This window comes from Barbus barbus (assembly GCF_936440315.1).
Source record: "Barbus barbus genome assembly, chromosome: 46".
NCBI lineage: Eukaryota > Metazoa > Chordata > Actinopteri > Cypriniformes > Cyprinidae > Barbus > Barbus barbus.
The window spans coordinates 3254592-3279660 of NC_136724.1; the positions used below are offsets into that span (position 1 = coordinate 3254592).

A 25069-nucleotide genomic window follows, 5' to 3' on the forward strand; every position below is an offset into this window, starting at 1 on the left:
TGAGCATTCGTCCCTTCCTCTGTATTACTAGTTTTAACGCAAAATAAACATGAATGAACATCTCATGCCTCATGTAATCACTCAATTAGTGTTTCAACTAATTGGAAAGACATCAATAAAACAGCTTGCAAACAAAATGCCATGTAGCATTTCATTTACCTCAGGCAAGTCATCAGTGTCTACAGCTCGTTATTTGCTACAGAAATGAAGCGTTTTGTGAAGTATTAGACTATACTTCATTATATATACTTTATCTGTTAGTGACTAGTAACTGTTAGCCTTAATTATTTAATGTGCTTAAATAAATATTTTATGAAACAAGTTATGACTCTGTAAATTATTATACTTCAACAACAAATAGAAATTGTATTATTTAGAAGATAATTTATAAGCAATTTATATGTTTGCATTTTTTTTTTTTTTTTTTTTTTGTAGATTATTATAGCAAAAAATAAATAGTAATTGAATTTAAGTTTGGGCTGTGTTGTTAATTGTAACCTTATATTAATGTAAAAGGGCTCCCTACAATTTAGAGCTTGAGGTAGATTTTTATTTACAATTGAATTTATTTAAAGAAAGAGCAATTTGTTCAGCCGTTTGTTAAACCGTTGTTTAATTTTTTTTTTTTTATTAAGCAATTTATGTTGTGCTGTACCGAAAATATAACGAACGGACAAAAGCCAAATCTAAAAATTAAAAAAAAAAAAAAAAAAAAAGGATTCTGTGCTGATCCCCTTTGATCCTCTGCTGATTTTGTATGTTTGCCCACTGACAAAGAAATGATCAGTCTATAATTTTAATGGTAGGTTTATTTGAACAGTGAGAGACAGAATAACAACAAAAAACTCATTTCAAAAAAGTTATAAATTGATTTGCATTTTAATGAGTGAAATAAGTATTTGATCCCCTATCAATCAGCAAGATTTGCGGCTCCTGTAGGTGTCTTTTATACAGGTAAGGAGCTGAGATTAGGAACACTCTCTTAAAGGGAATGCTCCTAAGCTCAGTTTGTTACCTGTATAAAAGACAACCTGTCCACAGAAGCAATCAATCAATCAGACTCGAAACTCTCCACCAAAGAGAGCTGAAAAGACCAAAGAGCTGTCCAAGGATGACAGGGATAAGATTGTAGACCTACACAAGGCTGAAATGGGCTACAAGACCACCGTCAAGCATCTTGGTGAGAAGGTGACAACAGTTGGTGCGATTATTCGCAAATAGAAGAAACAAAATAACTGTCAATCTCCATCGGACTGGGGCTCCATGCGAGATCTCACCTCGTGGAGTTTCAATGATCATGAGAGCAGTGAGGAATCAGCCCAGAACTACACAGGAGGATCTTGTCAATGATCTCAAGGCAGCTGGGACCATAGTCACCAAGAAAACAACACACTACGCCGTGAAGGACTGAAATCCTGCAGCGCCCGCAAGGTCCCCCTGCTCAAGAAAGCACATGTACAGCCCGTCTGAAGTCTGCCAATGATTCAGAGGAGAACTGGGTGAAAGTGTTGTGGTGAGATGTGACCAAAATCCAGCTCTTTGGCATCAACTCAACTCGCCGTGTTTGGAGGAGGAGGAATGCTGCCTATGACCCCAAGAACACCATCCCCACCGTCAAACATGGAGGTGGAAACATTATGTTTTGGGGTTGTTTTTAAGCCACGGGCAACGAGGCAACAAAGGAGTGGCTCAAGAAGAAGCACATTAAGGTCCTGGAGTGGCCTAGTCAGTCTCCAGACCTTCATCCCATAGAAACTCTGTGGAGGGAGCTGAAGGTTCGAGTTGTCAAATATCAGCCTCAAAACCTTAATGACTTGGAGAGGATCTGCAAAGAGGAGTGGGACAAAATCCCTCCAGAGATGTGTGCAAACCTGGTGGTCAACTACAAGAAACGTCTGACCTCTGTGATTGCCAACAAGGGTTTGCCACAAAGTACTAAGTCATGTTTTGCGAAGGGGTCAAATACTTATTTGACTCATTTGTTTTCTGGATTTTTTTTTATTATTTTTTTTTCACTGTTCAAATAAACCTACCATTAAAATTATAGACTGATCATTTCAAATACAACTGTTTGCACCGAGTTGGGCCGCCACTGTTTTAAAATCACTGATGTGACCTCAAACTAACCTGAGGGTTGGCGAACACCTGCTGAATGTTGTTAATAGGGCCACAGGGGACACCGGTGCCTTCAAAGAGCCTCAACCACTCTCCAGTCGTCTCCTGCATGAACCTGAGGACAGAGGCCTGAATGAAGGTCTGAGAAGGAACAGAAGGGAGGGTGCTGGAAAACGGGGCACGGACACGATAGCATGAGCTGAAATGCAAATCACATTGCAAGCCATGTCCTCTCCCTGTCCCTTCAGGACAACAACACTGTGTAAAACCACCAACACACTTTGAAAGATTTCAGTTAATACGCCCACTATAATGAAAGTTAATCCGGCTTCTCTTTCGAGCAACACTGTAAACATTTAAGTTCTCTCATATTGTAAACATGCTCTCACATACCATGTCTTGGTCTTTGGTGACTGATGCTGATTCACCCAGACAGAATATGCCGTTTGAATTTTGTACCGATTTGGTAGATCTTTTGCACACAAGAGTCCCATTGTTGCCAAGAGCATGGTATGCGAACAAAATGTTCCAATGCCAAAAACCATTAATTTGGTTTCTTAATAGAATGTTTTCACAATTCTCAGACGTTGACCACAAAATGCATCAGAAACTGAAAATTAGGTTGTGACAAGGAAAAAAGCAGAGACAAGGAACATCTTTGGTTTGCGATTTTGTTTGCTATTTCTCCGGCATATATAAAAAATGTAATCAGCATTAATCGGAAATGGTGCATCTTAATCATTTTAATTTTGATTAAGATGGTAAAGGTGCAGAAGACTTTCAGCGTATACGGTCTTAAATTTTAGTCTCACATGAAACATTCCTATGGCTTTTCCAAGACTATAAATATAGCACATGAGCTTTTATGGTGCTTTTGCATCCTCGACAGCCCCATTTACAATCATTGTATAGAAAAGAGCAGCATGAACATTCTTCAAAGCATCTCCTTTTGAGTTATACAGATGAAAGTACATCATATGAGTTTGGAAACATATGAAGTATGAAGGGGAGTAAATGATGACAAAACAAAAACAACAAAACACAAAACAACAGTAACAAAAACAAAACAAAAAACAAGATTAAAAGCCAAGCCAAACAAAAAAACACAACAAACAAATAAAAAAACAACAAAGAAATAAAGAAATCAAACCAAAAGCAACATAAAACAAAACAGAAAAAATAAAGTCAAAACAGAAGAAAAGAGCTGGAGACCCTCAAGACTGTGTGTGAACGTCAATGTGTCTTAAAATATCAGAAATAACTATATTGATAATTATGAATAAATACACATTCAAGATATGAAAAGTGTTTTTAACTTTACATCACAATATTTTAGTCCTTAAAATATTATTACATTTTAAATTAAATAAATAAATAAAAACTACATGAATTAACTACTAAGAACTCCACAAGTTTTAAACTATATTTTTAATACATTTTTTATTTTATATCGAACACTCATTTGTCATTGACCCTTTAACCAGTGGGGAAAAAAGGTCATTTCATTAAAAAGACATTATTTCCTCAAACATTTACCGTCTAAAACAATGTGGACAGATGAATAGTGCACAACACACAGGTTTGGTTTAGATTTCATGTTGACTTTAAAGGAAAGGACGCTTACCTCTCGGACAGAATCTGCAGCAGCTCTTTGCGGTGCTGAACTCTTAACTTGTTGCTTTTGTACTTTGGGCTTTCTGCCAGGCCATTCATGCTCAGAACCTTGGCAAACAGACACGTTCGATGACAGAACTGTTAGGAAATGTGAAGCCTTTTCCCATCAGTCAAAATAAATGCACACGGCTATAAAATATGACTGTGACTGAAATGTACAAATAAAGCTTAGTTAGATTTATTAATATGCGTATTTGGAGTACTGCTTACTTTGCACACTTTCATAAATTGCTGGTCGTTTCCCGCTGCCACAATCAAATATCCATCTTTGGTCTTGAAACCCTGCAAACATAGAGATTTAATAAGTATACAGAGCAGACTGCCAGCTAAACTGTGTAAGTAATAAAGAAAAACCTCACACACCAACTGACATAAACAGAACGACAACATTGGAAACGTTGATATAATTAAATTTAGGACTAACGCAACCATGCAGTATTCAACTTCACAACATTAAACCGGCAACTATGACAGGAGTTTATTATGGTCAATTTAAATGAGTTTTTACAAAATAGTTTTATCATACAGATTTTTAACAACACGAGGAAAATGATGATGGCACAATATTAATTTACAGATGAACTTATCCCCTTTACACTTATATCCCCTAATACTTCTTCAGTTGATTAATAAGAGTACAAGTACTCTGTAAAAACCTTCAGATTATAGATAGGAATAACACAGAAAATTCGGTGTGTGTAACTGCTGCTGAAGTGGAGATTTCTGACCCAGCAGGAGAAATGTTCATTTTGAGAAAATGGCTTTTAAAGATATGTAACTGAAATCATAAGAATTCTGCATAAAGTGCAATAAAATAAACGCATAAATGTGTATTTTGGATGTTTTCTTTCCACTATTCAGGATGAAGTTATGGAAGCAAAATAGCCCAAAAACTCAAAATTGTATGAATTTGCCTGCAATGTTTTGCCTTGAGGGAAATATTAGAGATGTTTTGTGCTTCTCAATGACCTGTACAACTCAAGTTGTGTCAAATCCTCTGGGGTGAATCAGAATTTTCAATATGCACATTAGAGGTTTGAGGGAAAAGCTTTCAGCGAAAGATCAGGCTCACAAATTGAACTTTGTGGGTCCGTGCTCCCTGCAGAGACGCTGATCCATCCATTCCATCGAACCCTCAAAAAAACACATAGTCACAGATAATTCCCATTTTTGTCTCGACAGCATCTCGTGAAGAGCAGACGGGCCCAAAGTTCAACTAACGTGACCTTCTCAAATGCAATCCATCAGCTTCCATTGGACTATGTGCATGAGTAAATCAAGACATCGCTAATCGTCTTTTGGCCACAGCAGCACACCTTAGAACAAAGCGTGCATTCATCGCAGCAGCCTCTCTTAGCACAAGCGCTTCGCTCTATGTGTGTTTATTCTGGTGCCCCCTGGCAGTACAATAGGTCGAACAAGAAACAAAGTGCACGGACCACAGTTAATGAGACAGTGTTTTGACAAAATGTAGCCCATCAGATTAAATGATTTCAAATGAATAAATCAAGCACGGGCCAAGAGGTCACATGCCTGGGGGAGTCCAGGAAACAGCAGGAAGGCGAATACACACAGAGCAAACGCATCCGCTCCAGCTTCGTCTTAGAGTGGGTCCGCTTTGACTCGTCCAGCGAAAGAGATCAAGTCCAAATTGTCCTGCTACCAGGATGTTTCCAAACTCGTGCGAAGCACCCTGCGGGGCTCGCTGGATGCCACTTGCGTGTGTGAAAGGAGCTTGATGACGTTCAACCTGACATCTTTTCCTGTTGTGTTCGGTTGCATGCAGAAGCCAAAATTAACACTTGCCAAGCTTCAATTGCGGGTAAAATTTGGCTTCGGCGAATGAATAAAATGCATGCCAGCTGGGCAGTAACTACAAAACATGTTGACTCGCGTGTCTTTAGACGACTTTTGGTAATGACTAAATTTAGTTTTTCTCCAGGATTCGATGTGGCGACACATTGAAAAGTCTAATTGAATTATATTTTTGAAGTTCTAAAATTAGGACTATTTAAAGAATATTTTTTCCTTTAGGGTCTTTCAAAAAAAAATGCACCAAAATGCGCTAGCGCGTTTGTAGACCACAGAGGGTTAAAAGAAAATACTATTTCAGTCATGTTTAATTCAACTGTCTTTCTTGCTGTTTCTTTGCAACTGTGAAAGAATCCTTGTGTTTTTTAAATGTTTTATGTACAGACAATGTTGTGCATTGTCCCTGTAAAAATAAACAAAGTAAAGTAAAGTCAAAGTAAACGACATGGTTGACAGCAGCTAATGCGCAAAAATGTGTTTTTGTATTTTATACCGATTTAATAATAATAATATGATTTTCAAAAGTTTGCATTTTCAGGCCCCCAAAACGCTGTTGTCGTGTAAATGAATGTCCAAAACACAATTTTTTAAATGTTTTTAGTTGAAAATTGTATTGTGTAAACACCCCCTAATATTAAATATAAATATTAAATATAATTTCATATTATGACTGATAAATAATGGCAAATAATGCACTATTTTGTCTAAATAATTTAAAAATGGACTCTCAAAACTACATTTTGAATACTACACATTAATATAGGCATCACAACATTATAGAGTGTGAAAAATGTATATTTATTTTGAGATGTTACTAAATGTTTATAACTTAACTGAGTGTTAGATGATGGCAAAGGTAATCTAAATGCAAAAATATGGGAAAAGAGCATGCAAAATGAAATATCAACCGATACAGATTAAACCGTTTTAAAAAATCATCAAATTCAAGTTTCTACATTCCTTTTGCAAATTACTTACACTACAGTTATTCTTTTTATGAGAAAAAAAGCAAAAAGTGAATAGTTAAATTTGTTTGCTTGTTTGTGTTTAACGCCATTCCAGCTTCTGTGTCTGTTTTCATAGCAAGAAATATCATGACTGAATTATATCATGTTTTTGCGAATAGTTAATTCAAAATCTGTTTTTAACAAATACTGCATTGCGTGTGCATGCATGAATATTGCACAATGACACTGGCTGCTTTGGGCTGTTATTATTATGAGTTTGAGGTAGGGGAATGTGTAACTTTTGATAAAAAGGCTTAAGATATTTTGCCATGAGACAGTGGTTCCAGTAAGGAGACCTAAATTGTAATATATCATCATGTTTTCAAGCCATGTCCTGCTTACAAACTGAGAGGGTTTGATTAGATTTTCCACTGAAGTTACATTTATCAAACTTCATTATGAACAACTGAAACACCTGCTACTGACTGCAACAGTCTGATATTATAATGCAAGCATTCATACAAAACCAGCAATTTCAGACCCAGAGCAGGAGAAAGATATCCTAAAATAATCTAAACTCATGTATACGGGGGTTAAAGCAAAGAATAAAATTTGAAAGCAACTATAACATTTGAAAGAATACTATGGCAAAGTTATCATGTTCCTTATGCAAACTGATTTTTTTTCCATCAATATATGTTTGACCTGAAGATTGAAAGCTGTATCATACACTTAGAAAATTATGAGCTATATCACCGTTTATGGACACTAGGGGTGTGACAATACACTTAGCTCAATAGATGAGACTAGAACGTGACAAAAGTTTAATAATAATTTTAAAGAAATTTTTAATGACAAAATATTTGTCTTTTAATCACAAAAAGTAATCGAGGGCTGTAACAACTGATTATTTTGACAATATAGTAATCTGATATTTTTGGTAACAAATAGGCCTTAGTATGACTATTTATATACAAACTAACGATGAGGCAATAATATCTGTCTCAAATAAAATATCAAAACCAATTACATGATTTATTGAACAACACTTAAAATACATAATCTAATATGAACATAACCAAATACATTATGCATTATAACAAATACCTGCAGAGGGCGCAAACGGCCTGGTGACGTTTCACTTTACAGCGGGATTAAACGATGTTTAAATTAATTGAATTTTAATGTTTGGCCACATGCAAACTCAGAAACTTTTATTTTGAAATCACGATGTACAATAAACAAAACAAACAAAACATTTAGAAACAAAACCACAAAACAAACAGATTCAAAACAAAACATGTTTAACAAACAAATCTACACAACACACAAAAACAAACACAAACAAAAAACCTAAATGTTTATGAAACAAAACAAAAACAAAAACTTATGAAACAAAAACTTATAAAACAAAACAAAACACAAATACAAAACATTAAGTAACAAACAAAAAGACAACATACAAAACAAAAATGTTTATAAAACAAAACTCAAAAAACTAAATATATGAAAAACAAAAACGCAAAAACAAAAAAAAGCTTGAAACAAAACAAAAAACATCAAAACATTTTTAAAAAACTAAATAAAAGCAAAACAAAACAAATGTTTATGAAACAGAAACACAAAATAAAAATGTTCATGAAAGTAAATATAACATACACACAAAGTTTCTGAAACAAAACCACAGTTTCTAAACCACAAAACAATTTTTTTTATATAAATCTGGTTATTTTATTGTATATTTTATAGTTTTTTTCCCCTCTATTTTTTTTGTTTCTATTGTGTTTTTATTTATTATTTTCTACATCTAACAATAGACCCTCTAATACTGGGTCAAAGATACAGTGTCATACAAAATATTTAATATTTTTGATTATATTTCATGTGTTTATAATCTTTTTAAGTTTCACGGTATAAATCTTATATTTTAGGAATGGGGTCCCTAGCAAGGGAATCATCGTATTTTGGGAGTCCATGTCATCAGAAAGTCTGACAACCCCTGATCCAGAATAGAGAGGAGAAGTTTAGTCCAACCCCTCCCTTGCTTTCCCAACGGGATTCTCACATAAGAAAGGCCAATTAGCACACACTAATTGAGGCCCAATCTGAAAGTAACCTAATCAGTCAACATTCATTTTCAGTTTTGATTAAGTGCTGGCAGAGACCTGCAGCCTTCGTGTGACCCTGGGGAAATGGAGACATGAAGAAAGTTCTCACGGACGACAAAGCCGTAAACAGTTTATGCTTTATTCATTACATTATTCATTATATCATATATAAATGGCCTATGGGATGGACACGGCATTCCAAATCAGTGTCCAGAACGATAAGACCTCTGATACGAATAGTCATCTAGCAATATCAAGAGAGAGGTTTGCTTTGAGGAAGCCAAGTTCCTCTGAGTGAATAAACACAGCAAACAATAAGTGATATAAAAAGACATAAACCATTTCCAGAATTTCAATGAAACACAGACACATTTTTTCAGAGCTGAGCCTGCTTTGTTTTAGGCTTTGGCTGCACCCCACGTCCATGTGGTTTTCCCTCAAGAACATTCTCAATTTACATTAGCAAGCCTATCCAACTATTATATGTGGCTTAAGCTTATCTTGCAGCTCACAAATATCTACTAAGCAAATAAAATGTTAACACAAGCATAATTGTAGTGCTAAACACCTATTACATTGATAAGATGTTTACACTTCACTCCTGGATTTCAAGTTGCTGCTGTGCAAACCGTGTATGTTTCACATTTTGGATGCTGATTTGCCTTAACCCTGCGAAGCTTAATGTATCATACTCGATATGGAAATTTAAAAGGCCTTTAAATGATCAACATGGTAAAAATTGAAAAAATACAAAATTAACTACATCCCTTCAGTCGTCTGACAGATAGTTTATACTTAAAAGGCCTTTTAGTATAACTGTACAAGCGTTCTGTTTCGGGTTGTGGTTCACATGACATTTTTGCTGTAAAATCTGTGAGAATAACTGTAAGAATAACTTTTTATTGTTAGTAATAGTTCAAGATGAACACTTGGTAGACTCAAGCAATTTAGGATTATTATCCTTACATTTTTTTTAATCATGTTGAAATGTCAGTCAAATTTGTTACAACAGGTTTTTGAGGATGTTTATTTGTTCATCTCTCAATAATCATTGCCACATAATCCTTATTATTCTAGTTCTTCAGAATACCATCTGTGTACTGTTGTTTTAAAAGACTCATATGAAGAACTTTAAGGTGCAAAAAACAACTCAAATAGCGTAAACAGCCAAAATAAGTTGTTGATGAGAAGCTTATTTAAGGAAAATACAAAGTACATACATATTAGAAATGATCATGTATTGCAATACATGACATGTTTTGTCAAACACAAAAACTCTACAGAGTTTGATATTACAACTAACATTCAAATATCATATTATATATTACTGGAAGATACAGAAGGATGACTGATAATTATTAATTTTCTACTGCCATAAAGATCTTATCAATTCACATTATAATCAGAATTATACTCACTTTTTGTCCACATAAATATCAGAAATTGCACCGAATTGCATATTTTTGCCCAGTTTGAGCAAAAGCGTGTTTTTTGTTTTGTTTTATGTTTTTCTCCCTATAGCATACTATATGAGTCATAAAAGTCTGCTAAACAAGACTTGCTAAACAAAAAGCACATATGCAATTTTTGTAATATTTTGTCTAAAGCCTCAACAAACTTAATTTAATTTGGTTTAATTTTTTTTTTTCTGGCTATTATTTTATATGTCAGGCTTATTTTATATGGTATACCAGCTAAACTGGTATTTAACCCGAGTCTATGCTGGTGTTTTCAGCAGGAACTGCAACATAAAGCCTCATATTTAAAGAATCTAATAGTTCATTACTTCTTGCTATCAGATATTTCCACAAGTGTGGGAAGGCCTTGGTGTTGGATTAGTGGTTGGGCTAATGATATCTGGATGTTTAGTGGTGTAAGATTCAGCTTAGAGGGTTTTGTTTGGTCTGGGCGGGTTTCTTTCACAGCTCAGGGAAGTCTGAAAGCAAACCGCTAGTGCCGGTTTTTTGGCAAGCGTCTGTCCAGAGAGAGTCCCTCGGCTAGACTAATGCAACACAGCCCCACTGTGGCTGAGATACAGAGGGCTTTGAATCAATATCTGATCTGCAGTCGATGAGTAAGGAAATGGCACACAATTCACTGATGATTCCCAGCAAACACTTGAGGACAATACAAAGTCAAAACACTCAGCTGTTTAACATTTCATCCGGCTTTGATTTGAAGAGAAGGCCATTGTCTCTTGTTCAAATCCATTTGCTTAGCTGACTACAAAAGCACTACTATTTTTCTATTTTTTAAATGAGTGATGTTTATGTGTGCAAAATGTCCCAGTGGGTGGTTGTCAGGTTATGCTATCTGGTTGGTAAGGTGGTATAAAGTGGTTTTTGAGCAGAGGCTTTCAAACTTTTTGGTGCTACGGACCCCCAAAATATTATTATCCCCACATATATATATGAAGGCAATATATAAATAAAAGGTCTTGTATATAAAGGCAAAATATCTGCAAAATGTTACCATAAAAATGTCATTTATATTAAACTGACACCATGTTTTGTCCACCATTAGATAACTTTGAGATGCAGAAACCCGAAGAACAACATATTTAAAATAAATAATATTAATAATAAGTATAATAACAATAACTAAAATAAGTAAATAAATAAAATGTTCTGAAGCTACAGAAACCCATATATTATGATCTCCTTTTTGAGGGAGCCCTTATAGAGTCAAATACATACGAACATATATATATATAGTTTCAGTTTCAAATTTATTCCAGGAATGCATGGCCTCTCGGCCCATAGTTCCACTAAATCATAATAACATGGCAGATAATCTTTTCTTCATCCCATGGTATATATACAATGCCAATCTCCATGCATATCCCGAATTACAAACACTTGACACATCAATACAAACATCACTAACAAGCACAAGATCACCTAAATATTTCTTACGCAAATCCTCATACAAGGAACAATCATACAAAAGATACTTCTCATCCTCTATCACAGAAATATTTGATGTTAATTTACAATAACTACAGATTCTCTCTGCAGTTGGTGCATTACTCCATCTGCCTGTTTCTATAGCAAGATGATGACTTGAACATCTAAAAAGGAACAATGACTGTACCAGTTGCATATTATACACAGACGCAATGTAGCTCTCTTGTATCAAAGAAGACTTGCATTGTGAATATATATTTAACTTATCATTATCCAAAACTGATGTATACCATGCCTCGTGCTTTTTCTTTCAGAATAGCTGTACATGTTCTTATATCACCTACACTTTGAGCCTCCCAAGCACTAGAAAAACCATACAAGTACAGCAGAACTCAGACCCATGGTTTTCTACCTACTCCATCTAATTGAAAAAGCATATTATAACTTTTTCTTGGATAACGATGATTAGACATAGACACTAGTTTTATCCAATACATGATACATCTTTTCATATAAGAGGCGGACAATACAAATCTACCCAAATCACCCAAGACAGCCACATGGCTCACACTTACTGACGCACAGGAGATTTTTACAAAAAGATACCTGAACATTTTCAATACACTCCACTGGTTCAAAACCCCATATCTCAGATCCATAATAAAGTCGGGGTGCAACCATGCGATCAAACAAATACAAAGATTGATTGCAGCTAATTTTATGTTTACGAACAAACCTTAGCAAGGAAAGCATTGCTTTCTTGCCTTGGCTTGCTAAAAGTTGTCGGGTGTGACAATTTTGGTGTAACCCACATTCCTAGATATTTGTAACAATTGACCACTTCAATCTGTTTTCCCGCAAAATACCATTTTTCATCCTTATTTAGAGAGCCCCCCTCTTCTAAAAACCATAATTTTCATTTTATTCAAATTCACTCTCATGCCATAAAGATTACAATTTTTTTCCAGCTGTTCAATATGTTTCTGTAAGCCTCCAATTGTATCTGCAATATTAGCCATATCATCAGCATATAACAAGGTCTGTATTTCTGTAATATTTTCAATTTGTATACCTTTACAATTTTTTTTTCAACATTGTTATACATTCATTTAAGAAAAGGATAAATAAAAGTGGACTCACCATATATAAATAATGTATGTATGCATGCATGTATATATAGATCAGATGCAAAAGCCTCTAAGTGGCATCTGAAATGTTCTTCTAAAATGAGCTCCTATATTTATGTTCAGTTAGTTCACTTTAATTGCATATAAAAGGACCTATACATTGCCATTAGAGTAAAATTACTGAACCCAGGAGCATGATAAAAAATGCCTGTGTGCGTTTTAAAAACTAAATATTTGTTCAATATTATTTATTTCTATTGAATTGATATTTTTTGTCATTTTTGTCTGAGGAGAAACATAAAACAACAACAATAATAAAATATTTGTAACAGTTTACAAATATTTTGTAATTATTATTATTATTATTATTGATTATACTATCATTAATATTAATAATACTAATATAATATATCATAATTGTATGTATTTTATAATAATGCACATAGAACAATATCATATTTTAGGCTCCAGCCCTCCAGTCACCCTACAGAAGATAAGTGGCTTGGAGAATGGATGGATTAAAAATGTAATTTTATAATCAATTATTATAAAGTATTTAAATGTGCACATTTGACATTATCACTGTTTCAAGAGTTATCATTCACACATTTTAAACTATTTTAACTGAAAGTATTATTTTATAGTACTATTACTTTTGCATTATATCTGTTTTTTTTGCTAAACTTTCCCATAGACTCTCAGGCTCCCTGGAAAACCCCTGGTTTGGAGTGCATTGCTCTAGGGTTGCCAGCGTGTTCTGGGTAGCTGCGCACAAAGCTTTGTCTCATGTTCGTGTTCCAATAATCCTTTGTGAGAGTCACTGAAAGTTCTAGGACTTCCTAAACTCTCTCTGAGCCCACGGAGACACCTCAGTTATGAATCCTCAGTCAGACATCCCCGCAAGCCTGACTCATCCGCTCCCACAGTCAACAGAACAAGAGCCCAGAGCCCAGGTTAATCAGCAGCTTCAGCTCTATTCCATGAACAGAACACAACGCTTTCACACTGAAACCAAAATCCAAACCACTACTCGCTCTTTAGTCCAGACAGGCGAGCAGGGAGGAAACAGTGTGGGGAAATGGAGCACAAGTGCTGTCAGCTTACATGAGTGATTACCCAAATACAGGAGAAAAATTATATGTGTGTGTGCGTGTATGTATATATATATATATATATATATATATATATATATATATATATATATATATATATTTTTTTTTTTTTTTTTTTTTTTTTTTTCAATATAAAAGAAATGTAATGTGTTTGGGCTAACTTTTTGTTTAACTTGATACATTAAACCAGCTAAAACTGAAATAAACAATTAATATAAGCTGTATAGACATACATATAAAAACAAAAACTACACACAAATTGTGTCAAAATTGACACTAAAATAACACTGGTATTTTAATAAACTGACACTGATATTAAAAATACTATGTACTATATTCAAATACAAAAATGTTCTGGAAAATTATCTGGAAAACATTGAAATGCAGTTTTTTATTTATTCGCAATGTAGTTTATGGTGTACTTTTTTCTAAAGCTGTATAAACCTTTAAAATTAAAAATAAATACTATTGAATTCAGTAGATGTGTTAAAAATTGCTACACAAACGTTAACTTGAACAGCCCTTAAAAAGAAAAAGTTTTCAATTTTGTATTGTATTACAAAATTGTAAAATATTGTGTTTACAGTTTTCCATGAACAAACAAATATTATGAGACTGACCCAAATTAACAGACTGATCCATTTCAATAAGAATCTAAAATGATAAGAATGAATGCTGAAATTCCTCTGTTTTTCCAAGGACTTGTTTAATGGCAAAACAGATCATCTTCAGAGGAGCTAAACAGAGACTTGAGACGTCTCGCTCCAGCCCAGCGCTGAACAGACTGAAGGAATTACACTCTGCTGTAACTGTGTCAAACCCTTTCAGCTTAAGGGGCTTTTTTTTCTTGGAAATAACGAGGTCCAGGTAACAAAGAACAGTCGAAGAAACCAACAAAGAAACATAGCCATATTAAAGACACCACTGCAAATGATGGGATCAGATGATTATAGCATTGTATTTCCTTTTGTCGTAGTAGAGACACTAAAGTCATCCTTTACTACTCCTTAAACAGGAACATTTTCTTGTACTTACGGCTATAAAATGACTTGTTCACCTCAGAAATAGTGTGAAAGGTCAAAAGTTCAATAGTGCGAAAGGTCACCTCTCTAAATAAAGCAAAAACATAAAATGTTTATTAAAGGGATAGTTCACCCCAAAATTATAATTCTGTTCTGAACAACTTGAGAATGACCGATTGATGTCAGAATGTTTATTTTAGGCGAACTGTCACTTTAATATGTCAGCATGATACCAAGGCTTAATCAAGTGATGCTGGATTGGCGTATATATAAATGAAGCGTGCACATTTATAAGCAGATTTAAATGCATTGACTTTATTCCATAACTTCAGATCGTATCTCCAGATGGGACTCGCTTTGACCTCACAACATACTTTCATTTACCCTTAGAGTGAGTTGATAAGTCACGTCAGGTAAAGAGTCCAGCACACACAGGTCAATGAGGACCCGTGTCACCAGATGAGCCAGCGCAGAAATAAATCTGCACTTAATAAGCGTTTCTGCCTGATAGCGCTCGTGAGGTACTAATGAGATTTGGCATACAGCCTAGACACTGAGGTACCACGTTTGCTGGCGTGAAACTCAATATCCTGAATGAAACAGATGCCACAGAAAGGCAGTGGTGGGACGTCAGATCTATTGAGGGAACGGTAACTCAGACAAGCCTCAGTGTTTCTAGTGTGATATGTACGGTGAGGGATTTGAAGTGACCCATAATAAGTATAAAGCTTCGATGCAACATCTGTGCTGAATACAATGCAAAAAAATAAACAAAATGTCACTTTTTTGTGATCCTGCATAATTCGTCATTTAACCACAAAATAAATCGCAAAAATAAATAAAGACCTCACATAACAAAATTATAATCTTCTAACTGAATTTACGTTACGTGGATTCAGATGTTGTTCACGTGATAAAAGAGTTAAAGACAGCAGCCTGGAAAATGGAGCGCAGCTGGAGGAAAACAAAACTAGAGGTGTTTCGTATAGCTTGGCGGGAAAGTACCCTATCCTACAGAAAAGCATTAAAAACTGCTAGATCTGATTACTTTAACATAACCCCCGGTATTTATTCAATACAGTCACTAAATTAAGGAAAAATAAAGCATCAACAGATGTTGGCATTTCCCAAGAGCACAGCAGTAATGATTTTATGAACTACTTTACTTCCAAGATCGATGCTATCAGAGATAAAATTGTAACCATGCAGCCGTCAGCTACAGTATCGCACCAGATAGTGCACTATAGATCCCCTGAGGAACAATTCCACTAATTCTCTACTATAGGAGAGAAAGAATTGTATAAACTTGTTAAATCATCTAAACCAACAACATGTATGTTAGACCCTACTCCATCTAAACTACTAAAAGAGCTACTTTCAGAAGTCATAGATCCTCTTTTGGCTATTATTAATTCATCATTGTCATCAGGATATGTCCCCAAAACCTTCAAATTGGCTGTTATTTAGCCTCTCATTAAACAACCACAACTTGACCCCAAGTATCTAGTTAATTACTGACCGATCTCAAATCTCCCTTTTCTGTCAAATATACTAGAAAAGGTAGTATCCTCACAATTACATTCATTCTTGGAGAAAAATGGTATCTGTGAGGAATTCCAGTCAGGATTTAGACCGTACCATAGTACTGAGACTGCTCTCATTAGAGTTACAAATGACCTGCTTCTATCATCTGATCGTGGTTGTATCTCTTTATTAGTGCTACTGGATCTTAGCGCTGCGTTCAACACTATCGACCACAACATTCTTTTGAATAGACTAGAACACTTTGTTGGCATTAGTGGAAGTGCCTTAGCATGGTTCAATATCGATCACAAATGCAGTATGGAGTACCTCAAGGCTCAGTACTAGGGCCGTTACTCTTCACGCTTTACATGTTACCCTTGGGAGATATTATCAGGAGACATGGTGTTAGCTTTCACTGTTATGCTGATGATACTCAGCTCTATATTTCTTCACGGCCTGGTGAAACACACCAAATTGAGAAACTAATTGAATGCATAGTCGATATAAAAAAAAAAAACTGGATGATGAGTAACTTCTTACTGCTAAATTCTGAAAAAACAGAGGTGTTAATTATCGAAGCTAAAAACCCCACATGTAATAACCTAGAACACTATCTAACACTTGACGGCTACTCTATCAATTCTTCTTCATAGATGCTAAAACCTTATAGTCTATACTACCTGTTGTTTAATATGTTAGTTTTTTTTTTTGCTTTTGATTTTTTGTTTGTTTTGTGAAGATCCAATTATGCCAGCCTTATCTGTTTGTGTCAAATAATCTTATTTTCTTGTCTTTGTGTCAATCCAAAAAAAAAAAAAAAAAAAAAAAATTCAGAGAAGGATTTACAAATAGGCATTAACAGTTTTTTATATAAATATAAGTCATGGACCGATATTGATTTTTTATAACCGATACCAATTATTTGCATGTTGCTGTGCCCGGTAAAGTTATTTATTTACTGTTACAAAGTAAATAAATAACTGAGTGGAGTAAGTCCATACTTCTCTTAAGGTTTTCCTCCTTTCAGTCATCTTAACAACAACAAAAAAAGGTTGAAAATGTCTGTCTAACATGAAATGTCTTTCATGTTAAACTTAATGTTCATATTACAACAATAAAAACATTTTATTTATAAAAAGCATCATCAGCAACACTGATATTAACAATTAGCAAAAGAATGTCTAATGTTTTCAAATGGAGCAACCACGGAGTGAACAACAATATGAAGCGGCTTCACGAGACTAATGATGAGCAAATATACAACAGAGAGAGAATTAAATTCAGGGCTTTTATTTCCAACATGCGTTCATTCATGGCTGCATATTATTTAATTCAGGCAAAGTTACGTGAGAGGACTTGACGGATTATTTTACGTGACTCCGTGAGTTCGTCTCTATTTCTTAGATCCAAGCTGCATAAACTGCATATCAGGCATTTATGTAATACATCTAATTTGTGCATTAATGCCTGTTATGTTAAATAAAGTTTACTAACTACAGCAAATCAAGTAGCCTACCTGTGCACGCCATTGTTGTTGTCTCGTCTCCCCTCAGACGCACTGCAGTGGAGATCCTGCGCGCAATTCTCAAACCAACCACAAGAATAATATCGCTGAATTAGATATTACAAAACCGATATCCGATTATGGTCCGATTACGGTAAAATGCTTAAATATAGATAAATAAATAAATAAATAAATATATATATAGCTCAATTTAAATAAAAAATGTAATGAATAAAATTACTCAAAATGCATTTCTTTACAGTGTCCTTATTACATTCAGAACTGTGCAGCCATTCATTGACATTCACCATCTATTATAAATGTATCTGCACTTGAAATGGTGCAGAGGCCTTGTTACACAACGCTACAACTTTATAGTACTGCGAGCAGCCAACAGGCCAAACACTCAGCACCTCAACCCAAATATGGGATCAATTAGGAGTTCTTTGAAACCGACAAGGTAATTAAAACAAGATAGACCCTGGTTCATCGTAAATCTTGCCTTTCACCACACACCTTCACAAAATCCCCTCGCTTCGTTTCTAGTGCTCTTCTACAACGAGCGCTCAGGATAGAGATGAGAGCACTGAGGTTTAACCAACCTTTCAACTTTCCGTCCGTGCAGAAGCTAAAGATTGTTAGAAAACGATAGCTGGAGGACGAATGTTTCTTCACTGAGTGTTGGTCCATGTGGCGGGCCAATAGTGCCTTAAGGACTTTCTGAGAAAAGACTTCTGTTCTTAGTGTCCTGCTGCGGTTGAACTACACCCTAGCCATTCAGGACGTTCCACTGGTCGCCCCTCGTCAATAAAAATCAAACGGAGGACATCGTACGTCACACTGTGAACATCTGCCGACCAGAGCCTCCAACTAACGCAGAAGCTGTCTTCGGTCTTCCGGTTTCGTACGTGCTATATGAAGTGATATGAACGTTCGCTGGGCAAATGGGGTTGGAAGTTTATCCTGGGAGAGCTGTCGGAACATGAAAGGCCGTAGCTCATTAAACTTAAGTGAAAATAAATGAAATGTTGTGAATGACAACAGAAGAGGCATTTATGTACCGTCTTTGGTCTTAACCAACAAGTAAACTGTTGTGACCAACTGATTTTTGTTCTTTAATATCATAACCACAAGACTGGAGATGTTAAGTTTATTCCTGTATGGTCACATTTGATTGGTAAATGTTGTGGTAGGTTTATTGCCATAACGGTGCTGTATAGATGCCACATGTCAGTCTGATTAAAAATAAATAAATAAAATAGCCAAACTCGCTTTGAAGAACTACACTACCCATAATCTTGACGAGAGGATCCACCAATCAGAGCCACTGGAATGGAAATGAACATCATGCCAACAAACAAACAAATGAACTGTAAATGATGCAAGTCACTCTGCTACATTTATAAAGTGTACTGTCACTACTGTTCAAAAGTTTGGAGTCTAAGATTTTTCTTCTTCTGCTCACTAAGGCTGCATTTATTTAATCAAACATAAGGTAAAAACAGTCAAATTGTGAAATATTATTACCATTTAAAATACCGTTTTCTATTTGAAAATATTTTCAAATGTATTTTATTCCTGTGATCAAAGCTGAATTTTCAGCATCATTACTGTCACACAATCCTTCAGAAATCATTCTAATATGCTGATTTGCAATATGATTGTTGAAAACAGATGCGCTTCGTCATATATTTTTTAGAATACTTTAAAGAACACAACGTTCAAAACATTAGCATTTATTTGAAATAGAAAATCTTTTGGATCTTTTCCTTACTGTCACTTTTGATCAATTTATTTCATTCTTGGCATATAAAAGTATTCATTTAAAATGGAAAAAAATTAAATAATTACTAACCTCAAACTTTTGAACAGCAGTGTTTTATTGACATAACAATCACAATGCTTCATGTGATGAGTAGTTCATGCCCTCATAATAGAATATAAGTCTAGAATCATTGTCTCGGTTTTGTTTATATACTTTTTGCTTTAACCAATAATTCAAATAGCTTCAAGACACACTGTAAAAAAAACAAAACAACAACAAAAAAACATGACCAATAAGTTATGACATGTGTTTTTACATTAACTCATCAAAATAAGTTAAGCAATTTTCAACTTTAATTTGAATAATTTTTCAACAGATTTTTTTAGGCCATAATTTAAGTTGAAATGACTTGAACAGCTAAGCTGATATGCAGTTGATAAGCTGTACTTGGAAAAAAAAAAAGATGCTGTATTTATTATATAGAAATTATAAAAATTATTTTTTTTTTTATTGTTTTTTTTACTATAATACATTACTACTGTACAGTAATAGGTTAAGATAAGCTAAATTTACAAACTAATCCCCAACGCCAGTTAAAAATGCCAATCAACCTGATTTGATGAGAATTCGTAAGTATTGCATGAGAAACTTGACTCTGACTCTTGAATCTGACTCTTATAATAAAAGTGTATGATTTGTAGGTAAAACTTCATTGTGAAGGTTCATCCCTAAAGAGTGTTCCTCATAGCGTTCCTCAAACCCTCAGAGCGGCGTAAGAAGATCATACAAAAACATACAAAATGAAACTGTATCAACATTTTCACCAAATCATGAATAACTCGTGATCGAGGCACCACCCTGAGTCTGACATGTGCCAAATGCTCTCATGACAGCGAGGCTGCAGTTTACAGTCACAGTTGCAACCTCTCATGTCCAAAAAGTTAGTTATATTTCTTTATATGTGAGAGATTAATGTGTGAACACACTGACAGAATAATCTCATACAGAATGTGATTTTAATCATATTTCTGAATCATGTTTTTATTAAACTAAAAATAGAAAGCAAAAATTGGATTGTTCATCTTCATGTACCAGCGGCAATATTTCAAAATAATCCACTTCACTGACAACAAAGAACATGAACATAATATTTTCCTCTGCTTACATAGATTGCTGGCCTGCTATGAGACGTGGGAGCTGTCAGCTCTTTTTTCACTCCTCTCCTGACTGTAACACATACTCTCAAATACATTAAAGCTGAGGCGTCTCAAACAAGCCTTATACAAGCAGCTCCATCAAATATTTACACAAGCAAATGTAGTTCATCATTAGTATTAAACCATAAGCACTTGGGTAAATAAACAGTAAAATGAACATAAAGTGAGAGTCTGTTTTCCTCCAAGAGGCGTCTGGCACAACGGCGACAATCAATTCCACAGATGCAGTCATCCGACAAAAATTTGATCAAATTATCTTAAAAACCCCTCTCTATGAATAATTGTGTAACACAAACAAAGGTTTGTATGTTTGCATGCACTGGTCAAGCATATGCACCGGTCAAACAAATGTTTGCATGCACTGGTCAGTCCTTTCTCAAACATCATTACTCACAGCAGAGGAGTGGGAACAGATATGACTGCTATAACAAACCATGTGTTGACTCATCGGGGCAAATATATGATCATAAATAAGGGCCTGAGAATAAGTGATCAAGAGTCTTCATTTAAATTGAAAATTAAATTAATTGTATATACATTGTTGTGATTAATTGTGGCTGGAATAATAATGCAGCAGTAAAAATAGTTGCAATGTATACATCATCATGACTAGATTGACACGGTGAGTTTGTCTTTACTATACACGTTAGATGTGATCCACCTCATATTAACAATCCTGTCAGATTGTCCATCCTTTGAGTGAGAGTGTAACGTTACAGGTCAGCCGATCTGGTTTTGTCCGTTAAAGTTAGCCCTTTCGACATGTTTCCATGTTGTTGTTGCTCAGCAATGGCATGGACGCGATGCTGTCTGGGGGTTTGGCAAAAGGACGGTGGGCGGTGCTCGGGATGGTGACTGAAGGCGGTGACTGAGTAGTTCGGACGTCACATTTTTACGGAAGTCACAAGGGCTCATGAAAAGGTTGTGTGCATTTTACTGTGTTTTGAAACTTATATGGTAGTTACATAGCCCCCAGACCTCAGTTATTATGAAAAAAGCCAGGAAATTTCAGTTTTGAAAATATGGGACCTTTAAATAACACTAACATTACAATAAACTGAATTGAATTAAATAATATTAAACTGCATTAAATAAAAAATAAACAGCATTAAATTAAACTGCACTGAATTAAATTAAGTTAAATTAAAAATCAAATCAATTAAATTCAAAAAATCTATTTAATTAAACTACACTTAATTAACCTTAATTGTATTAACTGAACATTTTAAATGTGTTACACTGAATTAAATTACATTAAATTGCATCAAATTAAATTGTTGCATTAAACTACATTATATCAAATTAAATTAAATTGCATAAAACATAAATAAAAAAACTGCGTTAAAATTCATTACATTACAAAAAAGTAAATGATGAAATTAAATTGCTAATTTTTTAATCTTTCAACCTATTGTCATTTGGAAATTATAAGCAGCAAAGAATGAGGACACCGAAAAGCTTTGAGCTTATGATATAGCGGGTGTTAGAAACAGTGCTACCTGGTAAGGGACAATGCTCCCGTGGGCTGTTCCCCATCGTCTGGCTTCGACACCAGCGTTGAGATAGTTGGCAGCGATGTGAGTTAGACAAGCAACCTGTAGACAAATTGAAGAAGAAAAAAGAAAATAGTTTGAAATCTTAAGAACTGTCAGAAGGCCTATTACACCCTGCTGTTTTGTGAGTCCAGCGATCTTTTTCACGGCTGACACATCAGTTCATGCGACTGTGCCGTAAAACTTTCCTCCAACTGGAATCCAACGTTTGTTATTCTGGAAAATGAACCAACAAAAACTTCAACACTTTTAACAAAAACCTATAGCATTTCAGCTTTACTGTAACAATCATCTTGGTTACAGCATTTAAATAAAGACGTTAAAAAAAAGGTCCCAGCGTTTTTACGATGCCCAGGTGACATAAGATCAGAAGCCATGCAGCTGAGACAATATTTTGCAATGTACAACCAAGTACTGAGAGGACACAGAGAAAGTTAAGGGAGGTGGAATACTTTGTCAGATCAAAGCCTGCCCGTGATGATTTAACTTTCTGGACTGCAGAGAACTCCTTCCTCGGCCGGTCCTGCCCAACACCTTGAGCTGAACCCATTCTTCACTTCCCAGCTGCTTTATTTCCATGACGTCTTACACTGAGGCTTTTGTTTACCGAAACTTTGGTTTCTGTGTTTAAACGGCTGGAAACAATCTCATTTTTGTCCATATGCAAGCAAAAAATAATTTATCTGGTCAGCACTAAATCATATCAGTGATGTTTCTTAACTTTCTTCTTCAGTAAGTTCATTAAATGATTAGCAACTGGTCCAGAACTGAACCAGATAAACAGAAAAAGAGCAAGCTATAATCCGCTCGGATCATGTGCACCTCATAAGATAATCATATAAACTCAGGTTCAATGTCAATATAGTGCGCACTTCAATATACCTGTCTTAGACATGCTAAGATGAAGCGTGCCACCTCACACCTCACCACTTTTATCCATCACTTCGTCTCCTGCTTACAGACCAAATATACTCAACTGATTTCAGGTTGCTGTGAACTGGTTTTATGTATTAGACAAAACTCAGCAGACAGTTTTGGGATATCAGTCAAAATAGATGTCTTCTGAAAGGATCTGGTAAATAGTAGGGGTGGGAGAAAAAAATAAAAATCGATCCATCGCGATTCTGGATCGATTCTGAGCTTAGTTTTTAACCAGATGTGCGATGACGCTGAGTTTGCTCCAGAAACGCCCATGTTCTGCTTGCTTTCAGTTCCTCACACACATACACCACTCAAACCTTCCGTAAAATAATCTTTCATAAAGTTCAGAAAGGTTGAAGCGAATTACAACGACATTCACGGGCTTCGTTGCACAGGATGCGCGCTTTGTTTGATGTTACACTTGAAGTGTGCGGTCTCGCCCGCTGGTATTTTCCTTACAAATGCTCTACGAAGTCATCATTTATGTGGTTTGGAATGCAGTGGACTTATATATTTAAAATATGAACCTCACTAACAGGAGGCTGCTTTCAATGTCAAATGTATTTGCGTCTCAAAATGGTTTTATGACGCAAAATTAATGTAAACAGCCAGTTATGTCTTAAGGGATTAAACCCCATTACTTCTTATATTTCAAAAGAGATCCGTGCATGAATGCAGCTTAATAGATCTCCCGCTGTCTATGATTTCATAGTAAAAACAACCCTGCTGAAAAACACAATAGAAAATGTAATGGATTTAATGGTTATGATGGGAATTGTATTGGTTTTAATGGAAACTATAATGGTGTCTACTGGTATGTGATGGATTCTATTGGTGGGATGTTGAATCCTATTGGAAAAATGCCCAAAACATTTTTTTAGGAATGGGTACATTTGTGTACCCTTTAAGCACTCCACGTTCAGCTAAATAACACATTCAAAAATTAAATAAAACATTTCATTCATGGGGATGAACACAGAAACAATGCGCACATTTCTGCATGAGTTTGTTGTGATCGGAAGGAATTTGCTAGCGTGTGATCCTCAGTCGTTTAGTGTATGATGCCTGGTGTTTTAAAAATCTGTTCACATTTTAATAGTCGTGTAGTTTATTCCAGCCTTTAGTTGCTTTTTTCCTGGACAGATACGACAGGTTTCTGATGGATGACATGCCTCTTTCATCTTTAGGCATAAAATATAGTTATGTCTCGATTTTGTCATCTTAAAACTGTTCAAATAAGTTAGACATTTTATAAAGATTAACTTTAAGTGATAACCATCAGTTAATATTTAAAGTCTGTTTGTGAAGTGTTTACATAGATGTTAATGTGGAAGAGCTTAAAGAGAGCACACTGAACTTAATGGGAGCAGCAACAATTTTTAATACATTTCATGTAATATTTATTAAAATGACAAGATTTTTCTAAATAAATAATCTAGTTCATGTATTAAGTTCATACATATTTTAATATGAACAACTATTATTAACAATATCTATTAAATTATACTTTTTCTTATTGATGTCACACTGAAGCTGTGTGATTTTCATAATTGTGCACCCTTTAAGCTCACCTTACAATAATATGAAATCTTTCAAAATTACAGCACTGTGAAATAACAGACCAGCAATGAACTGTCAATTTATAATATTATGGATGTAAAGGTACAAGCCAGTAATGCCTGTGAAGTACTATGTTAGCGTAGCACACAATCTTATACAGCTAGTCAGCTAACTGTGTTCTGTAGCATCTGTGCTGTGTCTA

General features: G+C 35.0%; 1 protein-coding gene across 3 annotated transcripts in view; it reads right to left on the minus strand.

Annotated features, from left to right (window-relative positions):
• The window catches only part of sugct (succinyl-CoA:glutarate-CoA transferase), a 108640-nt gene that overhangs the window by 65846 nt on the left and 17725 nt on the right, over positions 1 to 25069 (minus strand). Inside the window, exons 9-12 of one of the 3 annotated variants that reach the window (XM_079409618.1) lie at positions 22333 to 22428; positions 4000 to 4071; positions 3740 to 3837; positions 2128 to 2230 (exon numbers count right to left, since the gene is read on the minus strand). In XM_079409618.1, the coding sequence (XP_079265744.1) occupies positions 2128 to 2230; positions 3740 to 3837; positions 4000 to 4071; positions 22333 to 22428 (369 nt within the window). Of the gene's footprint in view, positions 1 to 2013; positions 2231 to 3739; positions 3868 to 3999; positions 4072 to 22332; positions 22429 to 25069 lie in introns of those variants that run through there. The other 2 variants (XM_079409617.1, XM_079409619.1) reach the window with 2 other exon arrangements.